This window comes from Engystomops pustulosus, chromosome 6 (assembly GCF_040894005.1).
Source record: "Engystomops pustulosus chromosome 6, aEngPut4.maternal, whole genome shotgun sequence".
NCBI classification, from domain to species: Eukaryota; Metazoa; Chordata; class Amphibia; order Anura; family Leptodactylidae; genus Engystomops; species Engystomops pustulosus.
This window is the reverse complement of record NC_092416.1, coordinates 91,570,873-91,585,521: the sequence shown is the minus strand read 5'-3', so window position 1 is coordinate 91,585,521 and position 14,649 is coordinate 91,570,873. Positions and strand designations below refer to the sequence as shown.

Genomic DNA, 14,649 nt, shown 5'->3' with positions numbered 1-14,649 from the left:
ATAATTGACCCTGACACTATAGGGGATGGCATGCAGAGGCAGCGGCAGCAGCGGCAGGCTAGAGAGTGGCATGGGGACATACCCTAAATGGACTCAGGCTTCAAACCAATGGGTGGCAGAGAGGAACCAAAGGAGGTGAGCAAGAAGCGCTCAAATAATATCGGTACATGATAAAAGTTTGCCAGTATATTTTGTGTATTACACAGCAGGGTGGCGACAAAGTTAACATGGAAGCCATGAAAACAACCCAAAATTCTGCCTGACACAGCTCGTTTGATAAGGGGACCATGTATGGAGGCAGTGAACTAGTAGTAGATTAAAGGTGCTGCAGTTAAAACTATGTTAGTTGGATCTTGGCATGGAGCTGGCGCTCTGCTGCCAGGCGAGCTTTCGCCAATCCAAGCCCCTGTCTCTAGGCTACTCCCCAAACAGCACTTCTAAGAACCTTTTGTATAAGATCAAGTGTAGTAGCGTTCTTATAAGTTTAGGATATGGCGGGTGAGGGGAATGTAAACAGATGCGCAAGAAGCGCTGAAATAATATCAGTAAATGATAAAAGTTTGCCAGTATATTTTGTGGATTACACAGCAGGGTGGCGACAAAGTTAACAAGTTTGATGTGGAATCCATGAAAACAACCCAAAATTCTACCTGACACAGTTCGTTTGATAAGGAGACAATGTATGGAGGCAGCTATATGGACGACTTTTGGAGGCAGCTATGGCGATGACGTGTGGAGGTAGCAATGGAGACAACGTGTGGAGCCAGCTAAAAAGACGACATGTGAAGGCTGCTATGGAGACAATTTAATTTGGAAAGTGCCTGTATGTGGCAGTCCAAAAAAGTTTTCAAACCAGAGGAGCAGGTAGGTAATCCTCCAGAAAAATTAAATAAATTGAGTGCCTGTATGTGGCAGTCCAAAAAAGTTTTCAAACCAGAGGAGCAGGTAGGTGGTGGCACTCCCAAAAATTGCTTAAAACAGAGGACCGGGTAGGTGGCCCTCCAGAAAAATTAAATACATAGAGTACTATAGCTAGAGCCAGTTGGCCCTGGCAAAAAATAGCCAGTTTCTTATGCCTTAGTGTACAAAGAGGAGGAGAAGGAGGACAATGAGGAGGAGGAGTGAATACATTATTCAGGTTGAGCTTCTTTCACCTGGTGGAGAATGAAAATCCGGAGAAATCCAGGCTTTATTCATCTTGATAAGCGTCAGCCTGTCAGCGCTGTCAGTCGACAGGCGTGTACGCTTATCGGTGATGATGCCACCAGCTGCACTGAAAACCCGCTCGGACAACACGCTAGCGGCAGGGCAAGCTAGAACCTCCAAGGCGTACAGCGCCAGTTCGTGCCACATGTCCAGCTTTGAAACCCAGTAGTTGTAGGGAGCTGTGTGATCATTTAGGACGATGGTATGGTCAGCTACGTACTCCCTCACCATCTTTCTGTATAGATCAGCCCTACTCTGCCGAGACTGGGGACAGGTGACAGTGTCTTGCTGGGGTGACATAAAACTGGCAAAGGCCTTGTAAAGCGTACCCCTGCCAGTGCTGGAAAAGCTGCCTGCTCGCCTACTCTCCCTCGCTACTTGTCCCGCAGAAGTACGCCCTCTGCCGCTAGCGCTGTCAGAAGGGAAATACTGTTTCAGCTTGTGCACCAGGGCCTGCTGGTATTCATGCATTCTCACACTCCTTTCCTCTCCAGGGATGAGAGTGGAAAGATTTTGCTTGTACCGTGGGTCCAGGAGAGTGAATACCCAGTAATCGGTGCTGGAATAAATTCTTTGAACGCGAGGGTCACGGGATAGGCAGCCTAGCATGAAATCTGCCATATGTGCCAGAGTCCCAACGCGCAAGAATTCACTCCCCTCACTGGCCTGACTGCCCATTTCCTCCTTCTCCAACTCCTCCAACTCCTCTTCTTCTGCCCATACACGCTGAACAGTGAAGGACTGAACAATGGTCCCCTCTTGTGTCTCGCCAACATTCTCCTCCTCTTCCTCCTCATCCTCCTCCACCTCCTCCGATATGCGCTGAGAAACAGACCTAAGGGTGCTTTGGCTATCAACAAGGGAATCTTCTTCCCCCGTCTCTTGTGACGAGCGCAAAGCTTCCGACTTCATGCTGACCAGAGAGTTTTTCAACAGGCCAAGCAGCGGGATGGTGAGGCTGATGATGGCGGCATCGCCACTGACCATCTGTGTTGACTCCTCAAAGTTACTCAGCACCTGACAGATATCAGACATCCACGTCCACTCCTCATTGTAGACTTGAGGAAGCTGACTGACCTGACTACCAGTTCTGGTGGAAGTTGACATCTGGCAGTCTACAATCGCTCTGCACTGCTGGTAAACTCTGGATAACATGGTTAATGTTGAATTCCACCTCGTGGGCACGTCGCACAACAGTCGGTGAGCGGGCAGTTGGAGGGGGCGCTGCGCTGCCCTGAGAGTGGCAGCATCTGTGCTGGACTTCCTGAAATGCGCACAGATGCGGCGCACCTTCGTGAGCAAATCAGACAGATTGGGGTATGTCTTGAGGAAACACTGAACTATGAGATTTAACACATGGGCCAGGCATGGCACATGTGTCAGTCTGCCGAGTTGCAGAGCCGCCACCAGGTTATGGCCGTTGTCACACACAACCATGCCTGGCTTCAGGTTCAGCAGTGCCAGCCACAGATCAGTCTGCGCCGTGATGCCCTGTAATAGCTCTTGGGCGGTGTGCCTTTTATCGCCTAGGCTCAGCAGTTTGAGCACCGCCTGCTGTCGCTTAGTGATGGCACTGCTGCTGTGCCTATTGCTACCGACTGATGGCGCCATGCCCACGGATGGTAATTCGGAGGAGGAGGAGGTGGAGGAGGGGTGGGAGGAGGAGGAGGCATAGTAGGCCTTTGAGACCTGGACCGAGGTAGGCCCCGCAATCCTCGGCGTCGGCAGTATATGAGCAGCCCCAGGGTCAGACTCGGTCCCAGCCTCCACCAAGTTAACCCAATGTGCCGTCAGCGATATATAGTGGCCCTGCCCGGCAGCACTCGTCCACGTGTCCGTGGTCAGGTGGACCTTGTCAGAAACGGCGTTGGTCAGGGCACGGATGATGTTCTCTGACACGTGCTTGTGCAGGGCTGGGACGGCACATCGGGAAAAGTAGTGGCGGCTGGGGACCGAATACCGAGGGGCGGCCGCCGCCATGAGGTTTCGAAAGGCCTCGGTCTCTACCAGCCTATAGGGCAGCATCTCCAGGCTAAGCAACTTGGAGATGTGGACGTTGAGGGCTTGGGCGTGTGGGTGGGTTGCGCTATACTTCCTTTTGCGCTCCAGCGTCTGGGGTATGGAGAGCTGAACCCTGGTGGATGCTGTGGAGGATCGTGGAGGCGAAGATGGGGTTTTCGCACGGGAGGTGTTTGGGCCGTGGTCCTGGGCAGGGGGCTGACTAGCAGATGACACAGGGGAAGGAGCAGTGGTGTGCCCGGCCGGAGGTGAACGGGCTTGGTGCCATTGAGTGGGGTGTTTAGCATTCATATGCCTGCGCATACTGGTGGTAGTTAAGCTAGTAGTGGTGGAACCCCTGCTGATCCTGGTTTGGCAAAGATTGCACACCACAGTCCGTCGGTCATCCGGTGTTTCTTTAAAGAACCTCCAGACTTCTGAAAATCTAGCCCTCGCCACGGGAGCTTGACTACGGGCAACATTTGGCGCTGATGCACCAGCTCTGGCCCTGCCTCTCCGTCTGGCCCCACCACTGCCTTTTCCAACCTGTTCTGCTATAGGACTCGCCTCCGTCTCAGAAGCACTGTGTTCACCCGGCCTATCAACCCAGCTTGGGTCTGTCACCTCATTATCCTCCGATCCCTCAGTCTGCTCCCCCCTCGGACTTTCTGCCCTGACAACAACTTCACCACTGTCTGACAACCGTGTCTCCTCATCGTCCGACACCTCTTTACACACTTCTTCCACTACGTCAATAATGTCATCATCACCCGCAGACTGCGACTGGTGGAAAACCTGGGCATCGGAAAATTGCTCAGCAGCAACCGGACAAGTGGTTTGTGACTGTGGGAAGGGTCCAGAAAACAGTTCCTCCAGTATGCAGGTTCAAATGCCAAATTTTGCTGGGAGGGGGCAGACTGGGGGGAAGGAGGCTGAGGTGGAGGAGCCGGAGGAGTGCTGATTTCGGTGACATGGGTGGACTGCGTGGAAGACTGACTGGTGGACAAATGGCTAGAAGCATTGTCCGCAATCCACGACATCACCTCTTCGCACTGTTCTGGCCTCAACAGTGCTCTACCATGAGTCCCAGTAACTTGAGACATGATGAACCTAGGGAGTGTAGCTCTGCGGCGTTCCCCTGCTCCCTCATCAGCAGGTGGTGTCTCACCCCGCCCAGGACCACGGCCCACATCCACGCCCTCGTCCTCTACCCCTAGCCCTCGGGTTAAACATTTTCTAAATTAAAGTGTAAACTTTTAATTTTTTTTTTTTTTTTGTGTTTATTTTTTTTATTTTATTTTTTTTTTTAACAAAACGATGCTATCCTATTGCTATGGCTAGTTTCTAACCTACACTGACAGCACACAACTGGATTTTGTGCTGTGCCTGATGACTTTGAGCTATAAAATGAAATAAAGGTAAAAAAAAAATAAATCATCAGACTCTGCCTAATTCTAATCAAACCCCTAATAAATTGTCCCACTTCGGTGTTTGAGGTGGATATGCGTGTCACTAAGAGCTAAACACAACGGTCGCAGGTCTCCCAGCAAATTCCTCACAATATGGTACTAGCTGCACTACTAATGCCAGCAAGCCCAGCCACAAGCAAACAAAAAAAAGGAAAATATAACGCTATTGTAGGCCTAAGTAAGCCGTTGGGGTTCTCCTATGGCTATTTTGTAGCCTACAATGAAAGCACACTGCTTTGCAAGATGAGTTTGAGCTATAAAATGAAATAAAGGTAAAAAAAAAAAAAAATCAGCAGACTCTGCCTAATTCTAATCAAACCCCTAATAAATTGTCCCACTTTGGTGTTTGAGGTGGATATGTTTGTCACTAAGAGCTAAACACAACAGTCGCAGGTCTCCCAGCCAATTTCTCACAATATGGTACTAGCTGCACTACTAATGCCAGCAAGCCCAGCCACAAGCAAACAAAAAAAAAGGAAAATATAACGCTATTGTAGGCCTAAGTAAGCCGTTGGGGTTCTCCTATGGCTATTTTGTAGCCTACACTGAAAGCACACTGCTTTGCAAGATGAGTTTGAGCTATAAAATGAAATAAAGGTAAAAAAAAAAAAAAATCAGCAGACTCTGCCTAATTCTAATCAAACCCCTAATAAATTGTCCCACTTTGGTGTTTGAGGTGGATATGTGTGTCACTAAGAGCTAAACACAACGGTAGCAAGTCCCCCTGCAAATTCCTCACAATATGGTACTAGCTGCACTACTAGTGCCAGCAAGCCCAGCCACAAGCAAATAAAAAAAAATGTATAACGTTATTGTAGCCCTAAGGGTTCTTGTAGAATCACTCCTGCCCAACACTATTCTAATAGAACACCCTAACGCTTTCCCTGACCAGCAGCAGCTCTCTCCCTAGCGGCATCCAGATACAGAATGATCCGAGCAGCGCGGGCAGGGGCTAGTCTATTCCAGGGTCACCTGATCTGGCCAGCCAACCACTGCTATCGACGTAAGGGTACCACGTCATGCTGGGTGGAGTGCAGAGTCTCCTGGCTTGTGATTGGCTCTGTTTCTGGCCGCCAAAAAGCAAAACGGCGGGAGATGCCATTTTCTCGAGCGGGCGAAGAAGTCGCAGTTTCGAGTATGCTAATGCTCGAACGAGCATCAAGCTCGGACGAGTATGTTCGCTCATCTCTAATTATGACTGAACCTGTTAAATGCGGATACATGTAGAAACCCCCCAAAAGAGTGCAGAGGGTGTCGGCAGTAATTTTGTGTTGAGGTCACTGATAATTTTGCCCTACTTTTCATCCGTCACTGTCAGCTTTGAATCAGTCAATATTCCATGAATATTGCTAAAGCCAAAAACAAACAGGAGTTGATCCAAAACAGAGATGACCAGTAAATGGGATAATTACATGTCCTCTGTGTTCAGTATCCACTTCTGCTTTTCAATCCTGAAGCTTTTCATTCCTTCTGACAGATGAAATGAAGGGGAAAACCAAACATAGTGGCAACATCATAAAGTGGTGGAGGGTGAAAACAGGATCATGGAAATCAAAGGTTGTTCCAGATAGACAGCGGTCAGTTGGCAGCAGCATGAGTAGGCCGCAGAGTGGCACAATGACAAATTATGGAGGTGGCAGCAACATGGTAGGCCATAGAGTGGCACAATGACAAAGTGAGGAGGTGGCAGCAGCAGCAGGAGCTCGGAGAGTGTTACAATCACAGTATGTGTAGCTGGGCGACAGCAGTAACAGCAGCATGAGGCCAGACAGTGGCACAATGACAAATTCTGGTGGTGGCAGCAACATAATAGGCCACAGTGTGGCACAATGACAGAGTGTGGAGGTGCCGACAGCAGCAGGAGGTCAGAAAGTGGTACAATGACAGAGTGTGGAGGTGGGTGACAATTCCAGTCCATGGTAAAGATCGTGGGAGGCAGATGAAGCAGCTGGCAGCAGATGTGTGGCATCAGGCGGGTGGCAGCATCAGAATAGTGGCTGCGGCAGGTAGTTAGAATCCAGACTTATTTGTCAACTTTTGGGGGAGGCGTCATGGCTGATTTAATCTGATGCATAAGGCATTGGTGTGTTGAAATACTGGCTGATCCACACCTGATTCATCTTGACAATGGTCAGTCTCTCCCCATTATGGGTGGACAAGTGGGTTCTCCTTGGGGTAATGTTGGCCCCCGATGCAATGAACACCAGCTCTGATGCCACACTACTGGCCGGGCAGGACAGCTTCTCTACTGCAAACTCTGCAAGTTGCGGCCACACATCAGGTTTGGCTGCCCAGTAGTCCAGAGGATCCTCTACCTGGGGTGGTAGAGTGCTGTCCAAGTGGCTACCTTCCTCACTAGATGGGTGAAGGAAGCTGCTCATTAAGGACTCCAGACTTAAGCTGCTACTGTTGGAGCTGCTACTGCCCCTACCTTTCCATCTCCCCACAGTAGCCGTGGCAGTAGTATGTGAGCGATGACTGCCAGGAATCGCCTAGTCAGACCTGACAGAGGATGGACAATGACTGTCCGCACAGTATTTCTCTATAGTACACCAGTTGTTCCTCCCTCTCGGCAGCTGGAAAAAAGGCACCCATTTTGGACCGGTAGCGAGGGTCAAAGAGGGTAAAGAGCCAAAAGTCATCCCTATGTCAGATGTTAACTATTCGGCTGTCACTAGTTAGGCAAAGCAGCATGCTGCGGGCCATCTGCGCAAGTGACTCTGAGGGACTCCCGGCCTCCATCTCCACTGTATACTGCCACGGTGGTCATCTTTCTCATCTTCTACCTCCTCCGGATGCTCCTCCTCTCCTGTCAGCTGCGTTGAAAAGCCACTAATTTCACCAGACTCTGCTTGTGCTCCAATGTGCTCCATTCATGCCACTAGGTGCTGCTGCTGTTGCTGCGGCGGCAGGAAGGACCCCCAGATCTGAGACACGTTTCTCCCAGGCCACTGGATGGTATCTCTGCATGTGCTGACGTAGGGCCATGGCACCAATGTTAGCTCCCTGGCTACGATTTACTTTCTGCCAGCAGATTCTACATATACACACGCTCGGCTCCTCTGGTGTCTTAACAAAAAACTTCCATACCGCTGAGTTGGTGATTTTACATTCAAAACACTGTGCACTGAGTGACTACTAATGCTGCTGCCTTACTGAGCCCCTGTGCCACTGCTTACTTGGAACTGCGAAGGGGGTTTTCTACCCCGTGGCCTCACACTGCTCCCGCCCTACTCACTCACGGCCACAGTAACGACTTGCTGCCTGCTTTGCTGCCTGATGTGCAAGCTAATACCGTCTTTTCCTGACAATGATAATGAAGCGCTGTGTGAAATGATGGCAAATGGCCGTCTGTTTTTTAGGGCTGTGACATCACATAAGCTTTCCCGTCGCTGATTGGCTTACAGGTCGGCACATGTGATTGAGGGTGTTCCTATCTTCTTCCCAGAGTTCTCTGACCCATGTAACACGTTGTGCTCGCGGCCATTTTACTAGTAAACGGGGAAAAAAAATTGTTCCCACAAATCACTGTAAACTTGAGAGAACCAAAGTTTTCTTGAAATTCGAAACGAATTCCACTTCATTAGAATTAATTTGCCCATCTCTAAACATGGGTCATCTTTCACTCCTGAAAGAGTCCATACACTTTAGGTAAAAGTCACATAAACCAACCATTTTCACTAGGAGATAGTGACTTCTGTATTTAGTGTGTATGTACAGTATGTGTGAATTGAACATGTTGAATCTCAAATGTCTATTACCTTATTTTCTACTAGCATTAGCTCCCGGTGTTGCACAGGATAGTAAATTGCTGCTCTTAGCTATAACAAAATAGAATGGATTGTATCTATCTCTCTCTGACTGTCTCCGTATTTTTCTCTCAGATTGTCTCTGTGTGTCTCCCTCTGACTGTTTCTGTGTGTGTCTCTCTCTCTTCGACTGTCTCTGTATGTCTCTCTTTGACAGTCTCTGTGTGTATCTCTCTTTGACAGTCTCTGTCTGTCTCTGACTGGATCTATATCTGTCTCTAACTGTATCTGTCTCTCTCTCTCTCTGACTCTCTCTGTGTCTCTCTCTCCAACTGTCTCTCTCTGACAATCTCTGTGTGTCTCTCTAACAGTCTGTGTGTGTCTCTATCTCTTACTGTCTCTTTGTATTCCTCTCTATGACATTCTCTGTGTATCCCTCTCTATGACATTCTCTGGGTGTCTCTCTCTCTATGACAGTCTCTGTGATTGTCTCTCTTTGACAGTCTGTGTGTGTGTCTCTCTCTGGCTGTCTCTGTGTCTCTCTGTGACTCTCTCTCTGAATCTATCTGTGTGTCTCTCTCTCTCTGATTTTTTCTTTTTTTCTCTCTCTTACAGTCTCTGTGTCTATGGGGAGATTTATCAGAAGTTTCATTTTCCCAAATGTTTGGGAAATGTTTATAAAATAACAGCTGATCTCTGATTGGTTTCCCTGGAAACTGGAACCGTTTTACCTCAGACATTTCTGATAAATCTCCCCCTATCTCTGCATCTCTATTCATATAACCTCACACATAAGCATCTTATATTCATTACCTACAGTAACCAATCAAAGCTCATATTAATGACCTGTGGCAAAATAGCAACCGCTCACCTTCTGCCACAGCAGCAGCTTTAGCAGACAATGGCTCCTGTATATGGTGATTAATAAGTGGATATTGGAAAGTGCAGGGTGAAAATTTCTGCTCAAAATCAAGTCTGACGTTCCCTGAGTCACAGAGCATGCCTGTGCAAAATTTGGTGATTGTAAACGGGACGGTGCAGATTCCTTTAACAGACATACACACACACTCAGCTTTATATATTAGATGAATAGAAAAAAGGGTCTGGCAGCTGCTTATTCCATTCTCTCAATTAAATTAAATTACGCTTGGCTGAGCAGAGCAGTCCTGCAGTCAAGACAAAACTGTAAGCTCTTGCAAGCAGGGCCCTCATTCATATTGCGTTGTTTTATTATGTTATTAATGATAAATAATTATAACTAAAGTTTTATTATAATTACTTTTATTCAGTCGGCTTATATTTGTGAGCTCTTAATAAAAAGCCAGGCACTTCATTGCAACAAAGGGTTACACAGGAGCTCCAACTTTCAGGTTGAACATGAAACTACTTTCCAGTATTCAGGCTGGCACAAGACAAGTTTGCTTTAGTTTGACATACAGCATATCATTTTAATTACGAGTCATCAGCTTTCAGCCCATTAAACTAATATCCCTCTCAGATAGGATATGAAATGTGCTTTTTATAATTCCCCCTTTTATGTGAAATGCCCCCCATTTACCTATAAAAAATCTTCTCAGAAGTCATGTTTAGTGTTTGCAGGGGTAGTGTCACTTCAGGTGCCCCTATTTCTGGTTTTATAGTACCTAGGTGGTTGGAAAAGCAAGTTACAGATAAAAACCCAATACTTGCCTTTTTTACTGTCTGTATCTTTAGTTATGTAGCTCACAGAACAGAAGCCTGAGACAATAGATTCTTACCTTTAATATGGCACCAAAATAATTTTTCTAGGTACTGTAGAACCGAAGAATAGGGGCATCTGTATTAATGCTCCACCTGCAGCTTCTAAACTTGACTCATTTGACTAAGACAAATATGATTCTTCTCTACTCATTTGCATATATATGTCTTTAGAGGAGATTTTATAGATTTTTTTTTATAGCCAAAGGTAGAGATTTAAAATAAAAGAAGGAATTTATAAAGGGCATTTCATACCCTACGGTATAGTTGGGGTAGAATCTGGTGACATGTTCCCTTTAAACATTGCATAGCCTATCTGCCAGATATTGCTATTTGGAAATCAGCAATATTGCTGAGCTTTGCAATCAGGGACATGGATTCCTGTATATCTTAAGAACCTGAGTATATAAAGCATATATATAGTGGTCCATAAAGCAGGGACAGAAATTCAAATAGGTTCTGAAATAACTCATAGGGGACATGTATCTTTATTTCTGTTCCTTAAATTGTCTATTTTTTGCAACTTTTATAATTTTTGTGACTTTTCACTGTGACTTTTTCTATCGTTTTTCAAGTACACCTTGTGCAGTGTGCATTGTATATCTTTATTTCCCAGATTTTCCGTGTGACTTTTCACTTATGTATTACTTCTTTTGCTTATTTTTGTAACTTTAAACGCAAATCTGCACCTGGTCCAGGGCAGGTGCAAAGGAAGAATTTCTGTTTATTGACCCTGTTTTAACATGTAAATTGGAATTATTTCACATGTTTATAATTTTGTATATCAACCTGTTTATTTAAAATTCATACATTTTTGCATTTACATTTTTTTTTTAATTTATTGGTTACTTGTGGTGTTTTGGTTGCATTTTGAAACGCACTACAACAGCTGAGGAGAGGTGATTTGCCTAATTACATTACTGTTAACATTTACAAAACCCAGTGTAAACACAATGTTAACACATGCATTAACAATGCATTAACAAGTGCATTTTGTAAATGCAAATGTTATCAGTAATGTAATTAGGCAAATCATTTCTCCTTAGCTATCATCATGTCTTTAAAAACGCAATGAAAAGACAACCAAAATGCAACGTGCGATCGCACCCTTAACACCACATGTGACCGCAGCCTCATATGTCATAATTTCTCTGGGGTGTGACCAGTGGCGTAACTACCGCCGTAGCAGCCGTAGCAGCTGCTACGGGGCCCATGAGGTTCAGGGGCCCGGGGATGCACGGACCCTGTGGTCAGTGCTTTGCCAAGTGGTCCGGCAGTGCACTGCCAGGTGCCTGGCACATCGTGTCCCCGGGCCCCTCCCTCTGTGTTCCGGCTACCGCCCACCTCTCTCCTGGCCCACCCTCCACTCCTGGATCGCCCAGTCCCTTCCCCGTCCACCGGCACAGATAACCGCGGCCCGCCTACCCCCTGCATAAGCGAGGCACAGTTGATGACCACGCCCCCCGCCCCAGCGAATGCACCCCCCTCTCCCTCCCGCTCCAGCCAACGCATCGCCCTCTCCCTCCCGCCCCAGCGAACGCATCGCCCTCTCCCTCCCGCCCCAGCGAACGCATCGCCCTCTCCCTCCCGCCCCAGCGAACGCACCCCCCTCTCCTTCCCGCCCGGCGAACGCACCCCCTCCCCCGCCCGAGCGCACAACCATAACCCCCCCCCCCTCCTGCCCGAACACCCGCCGTAACAACCGCCTGACGCCACGGCCGGGTGGTCACCTACACATCCTAAAAGGTAAGTAAATACATATGTATTTATCGGTCTGTATATGTATATTGTATAAATATATATGTATATACTGTGTATATTGTATATATATGTATATACTGTGTATATTGTATATATATATGTATATACTGTGTATATTGTATATATGTATATACTGTGTATATTGTATGTATATGTATATACTGTGTATATTGTATGTATGTATATACTGTGTATATTGTATGTATGTATATACTGTGTATCTATGTATATACTGTGTATATTGTATATATGTATATACTGTGTATATTGTGTATATACTGTGTATATTGTGTGTGTATATATATATATATATATGTATATACTGTGTATATTGTGTATACTGTGTATATTGTGTATATTGTATATATGTGTATATTGTATATATGTGTATACTGTGTATATTGTATATATGTGTATACTGTGTATATTGTATATATGTGTATACTGTGTATAGTGTATATATGTGTATACTGTGTATATTGTTTATATGTATATACTGTGTATATTGTATGTATATGTATATACTGTGTATATTGTATGTATGTATATACTGTGTATATTGTATATATGTATATACTGTGTATATTGTGTATATTGTGTGTATATATATATATATATATATATATATATATATATATATATATATGTATATACTGTGTATATTGTGTATACTGTGTATATTGTGTATACATGTGTATACTGTGTATATTGTATATATGTATATACTGTGTATATTGTATATATGTATATACTGTGTATATTGTATATATGTATATACTGTGTATATTGTGTATATTAATATAGCGTGTATATATGCATAGATGCAAATGCTGTATTTATTGTGTGTATATATATAAATATATGTATATGTATGTGTGTTTTTGTATATGCAGTGCATATAGTATGTATGTATATGCTGTATATACTGAATGTGTGTGTATTTGTTGTATGTGTGTATATTCTGTATGTATATGCAGTATGTGTGTATTTGGTCTTTTTATACTGCATGTGTATATATGGTCAGTGTATATACTGTGAGTTTGTATACACTCTGTATTAGTGCACAAATGTGTGTGTATACTTGTATGTATATGGGTGCAACTATACACGTGTAGAACTTTATGTGTGTGTATATAAGTATATAAAGGTGTGTATATATCAGTGTATAAATTTGTGTAATTGTAGAAATATGTCTGTGTAGGGGCAATTCACAAGAACGTATGGGGGACGTATATCTGGCTGCAATTTGCTGACGGATATACATCCCTCATAGGCGACTATAGCGCCTCGGCTCGGTACGGTGAGCACAACGAGTACTCACTGTTTCGAGCCGTGGCCGCAACGAGATCTGTGGCCATAAGAATGACCATGCGGCTCTATACTCTATGGAGAGGGGAGGGGTGAGCCGCGATCACCTCCCCAGCGCATCTGATGTGTGCCTGCCAGGCTTTAGCCTGGCGTGTACACGTTTATGTGAATGCAGCCTACATATGTCTATTTTTTGGGGGGGGGAAGGGGGGGCCCCATGCAGAAATCTGCTATGGGGCCCAGCCTCTCCTAGTTACGCCACTGGGTGTGACTAGAGTGCTTAAAAATGCAGGACTGTAAATCCAAAATTTACAGGAGTGTCGACTCCTGTATATAACCCCCTCACATGGCTTGTGTCCTCTCCTGTATATAACCCCCCTCACATGCCTTGTGTCCTCTCCTGTATATAACCCCCTCACATGGCTTTTGCCCTCTCCTGTATATAACCCCCTCACATGGCTTTTGCCCTCTCCTGTATATAACCCTCCTGACATGGCTTGTGTCCATGTGGATTTGAGACATCTGCAAGAAAAAGTCTCGAAAAGAAGCCAAAATTTGCGCCTGCCAGGATAGGAAAAACTGAACATGTAACACAAGTAAAAAGACATGATCATTCATAAGGCGCAAAAAAGACCCTCCAAATGTCTCAATTATACACCAAATTAAAAAAACCTATGATACATGTCCCCCATAGAGACAGTTGTTACCATAGTCTTACCATAAGCGCATTATAATTTCGAGAGCAGACAGCCTTGTGGAGAGCTGTGGTGCCATCACGGGCACGGAAATCAATGTGGGCCCCTCCAAGGCAAAGCATTCTTATAACATCCACAGTTCCTTCCATTTGTGAAGCCATCGTCAATGGTGTCTCTATAGAGGAAGAAACAGCATCAACCAATATAAATGTACATATGCACAATGTCATTGCCAGTATGATGAACATGTTTCTTTGTGATAACCTACTTCTTTCTTAAAGAGCCATATAAAAGAATGTTTTTTTCTACATTCCATACAGTTAAATTCTAGATTATAGATCAATTCCAATGTATAGTTAGTGGTCTTATATTAAAACACATCATATAGTAGGGTATTTCTGATTTAAAGGCTTTGGGAAGCAGCTGTATTTGGTCATCCACCAACACACTAGTATGTTTTGTGCACTGGATCCATATTTACCCCTCTAAATTTTCTTCTCATGCCACTCTGCCTTGCTCTATTATCTTGCTCTGGTGCTTATCTTGCCTTCTAGGATAAATTTACTTTTTGATATACATTTTTCTATATTACTATTTTTGGAGTCCCCCTGGGTACTTGAACCCTGGTGGGTCAGATCGTTGATGCAAGATAGTGCAATACTACTGTATTGCAGCATATTGGCATTTACTGGATCCTGACTCCGGCAGGGTCTAATACAGAATCTG

At 45.2% G+C, this 14,649-nt stretch overlaps 1 protein-coding gene across 1 annotated transcript in view; it reads right to left on the bottom strand.

The window, feature by feature from the left end:
• Window positions 1–14,649, bottom strand: part of SHANK1 (SH3 and multiple ankyrin repeat domains 1) — a 410,365-nt gene that overhangs the window by 186,758 nt on the left and 208,958 nt on the right. Inside the window, exon 6 of the mRNA XM_072110375.1 lies at window positions 13,947–14,098. Within this exon, the coding sequence (XP_071966476.1) occupies window positions 13,947–14,098 (152 nt within the window). The remainder of the gene's footprint in view (window positions 1–13,946; window positions 14,099–14,649) is intronic.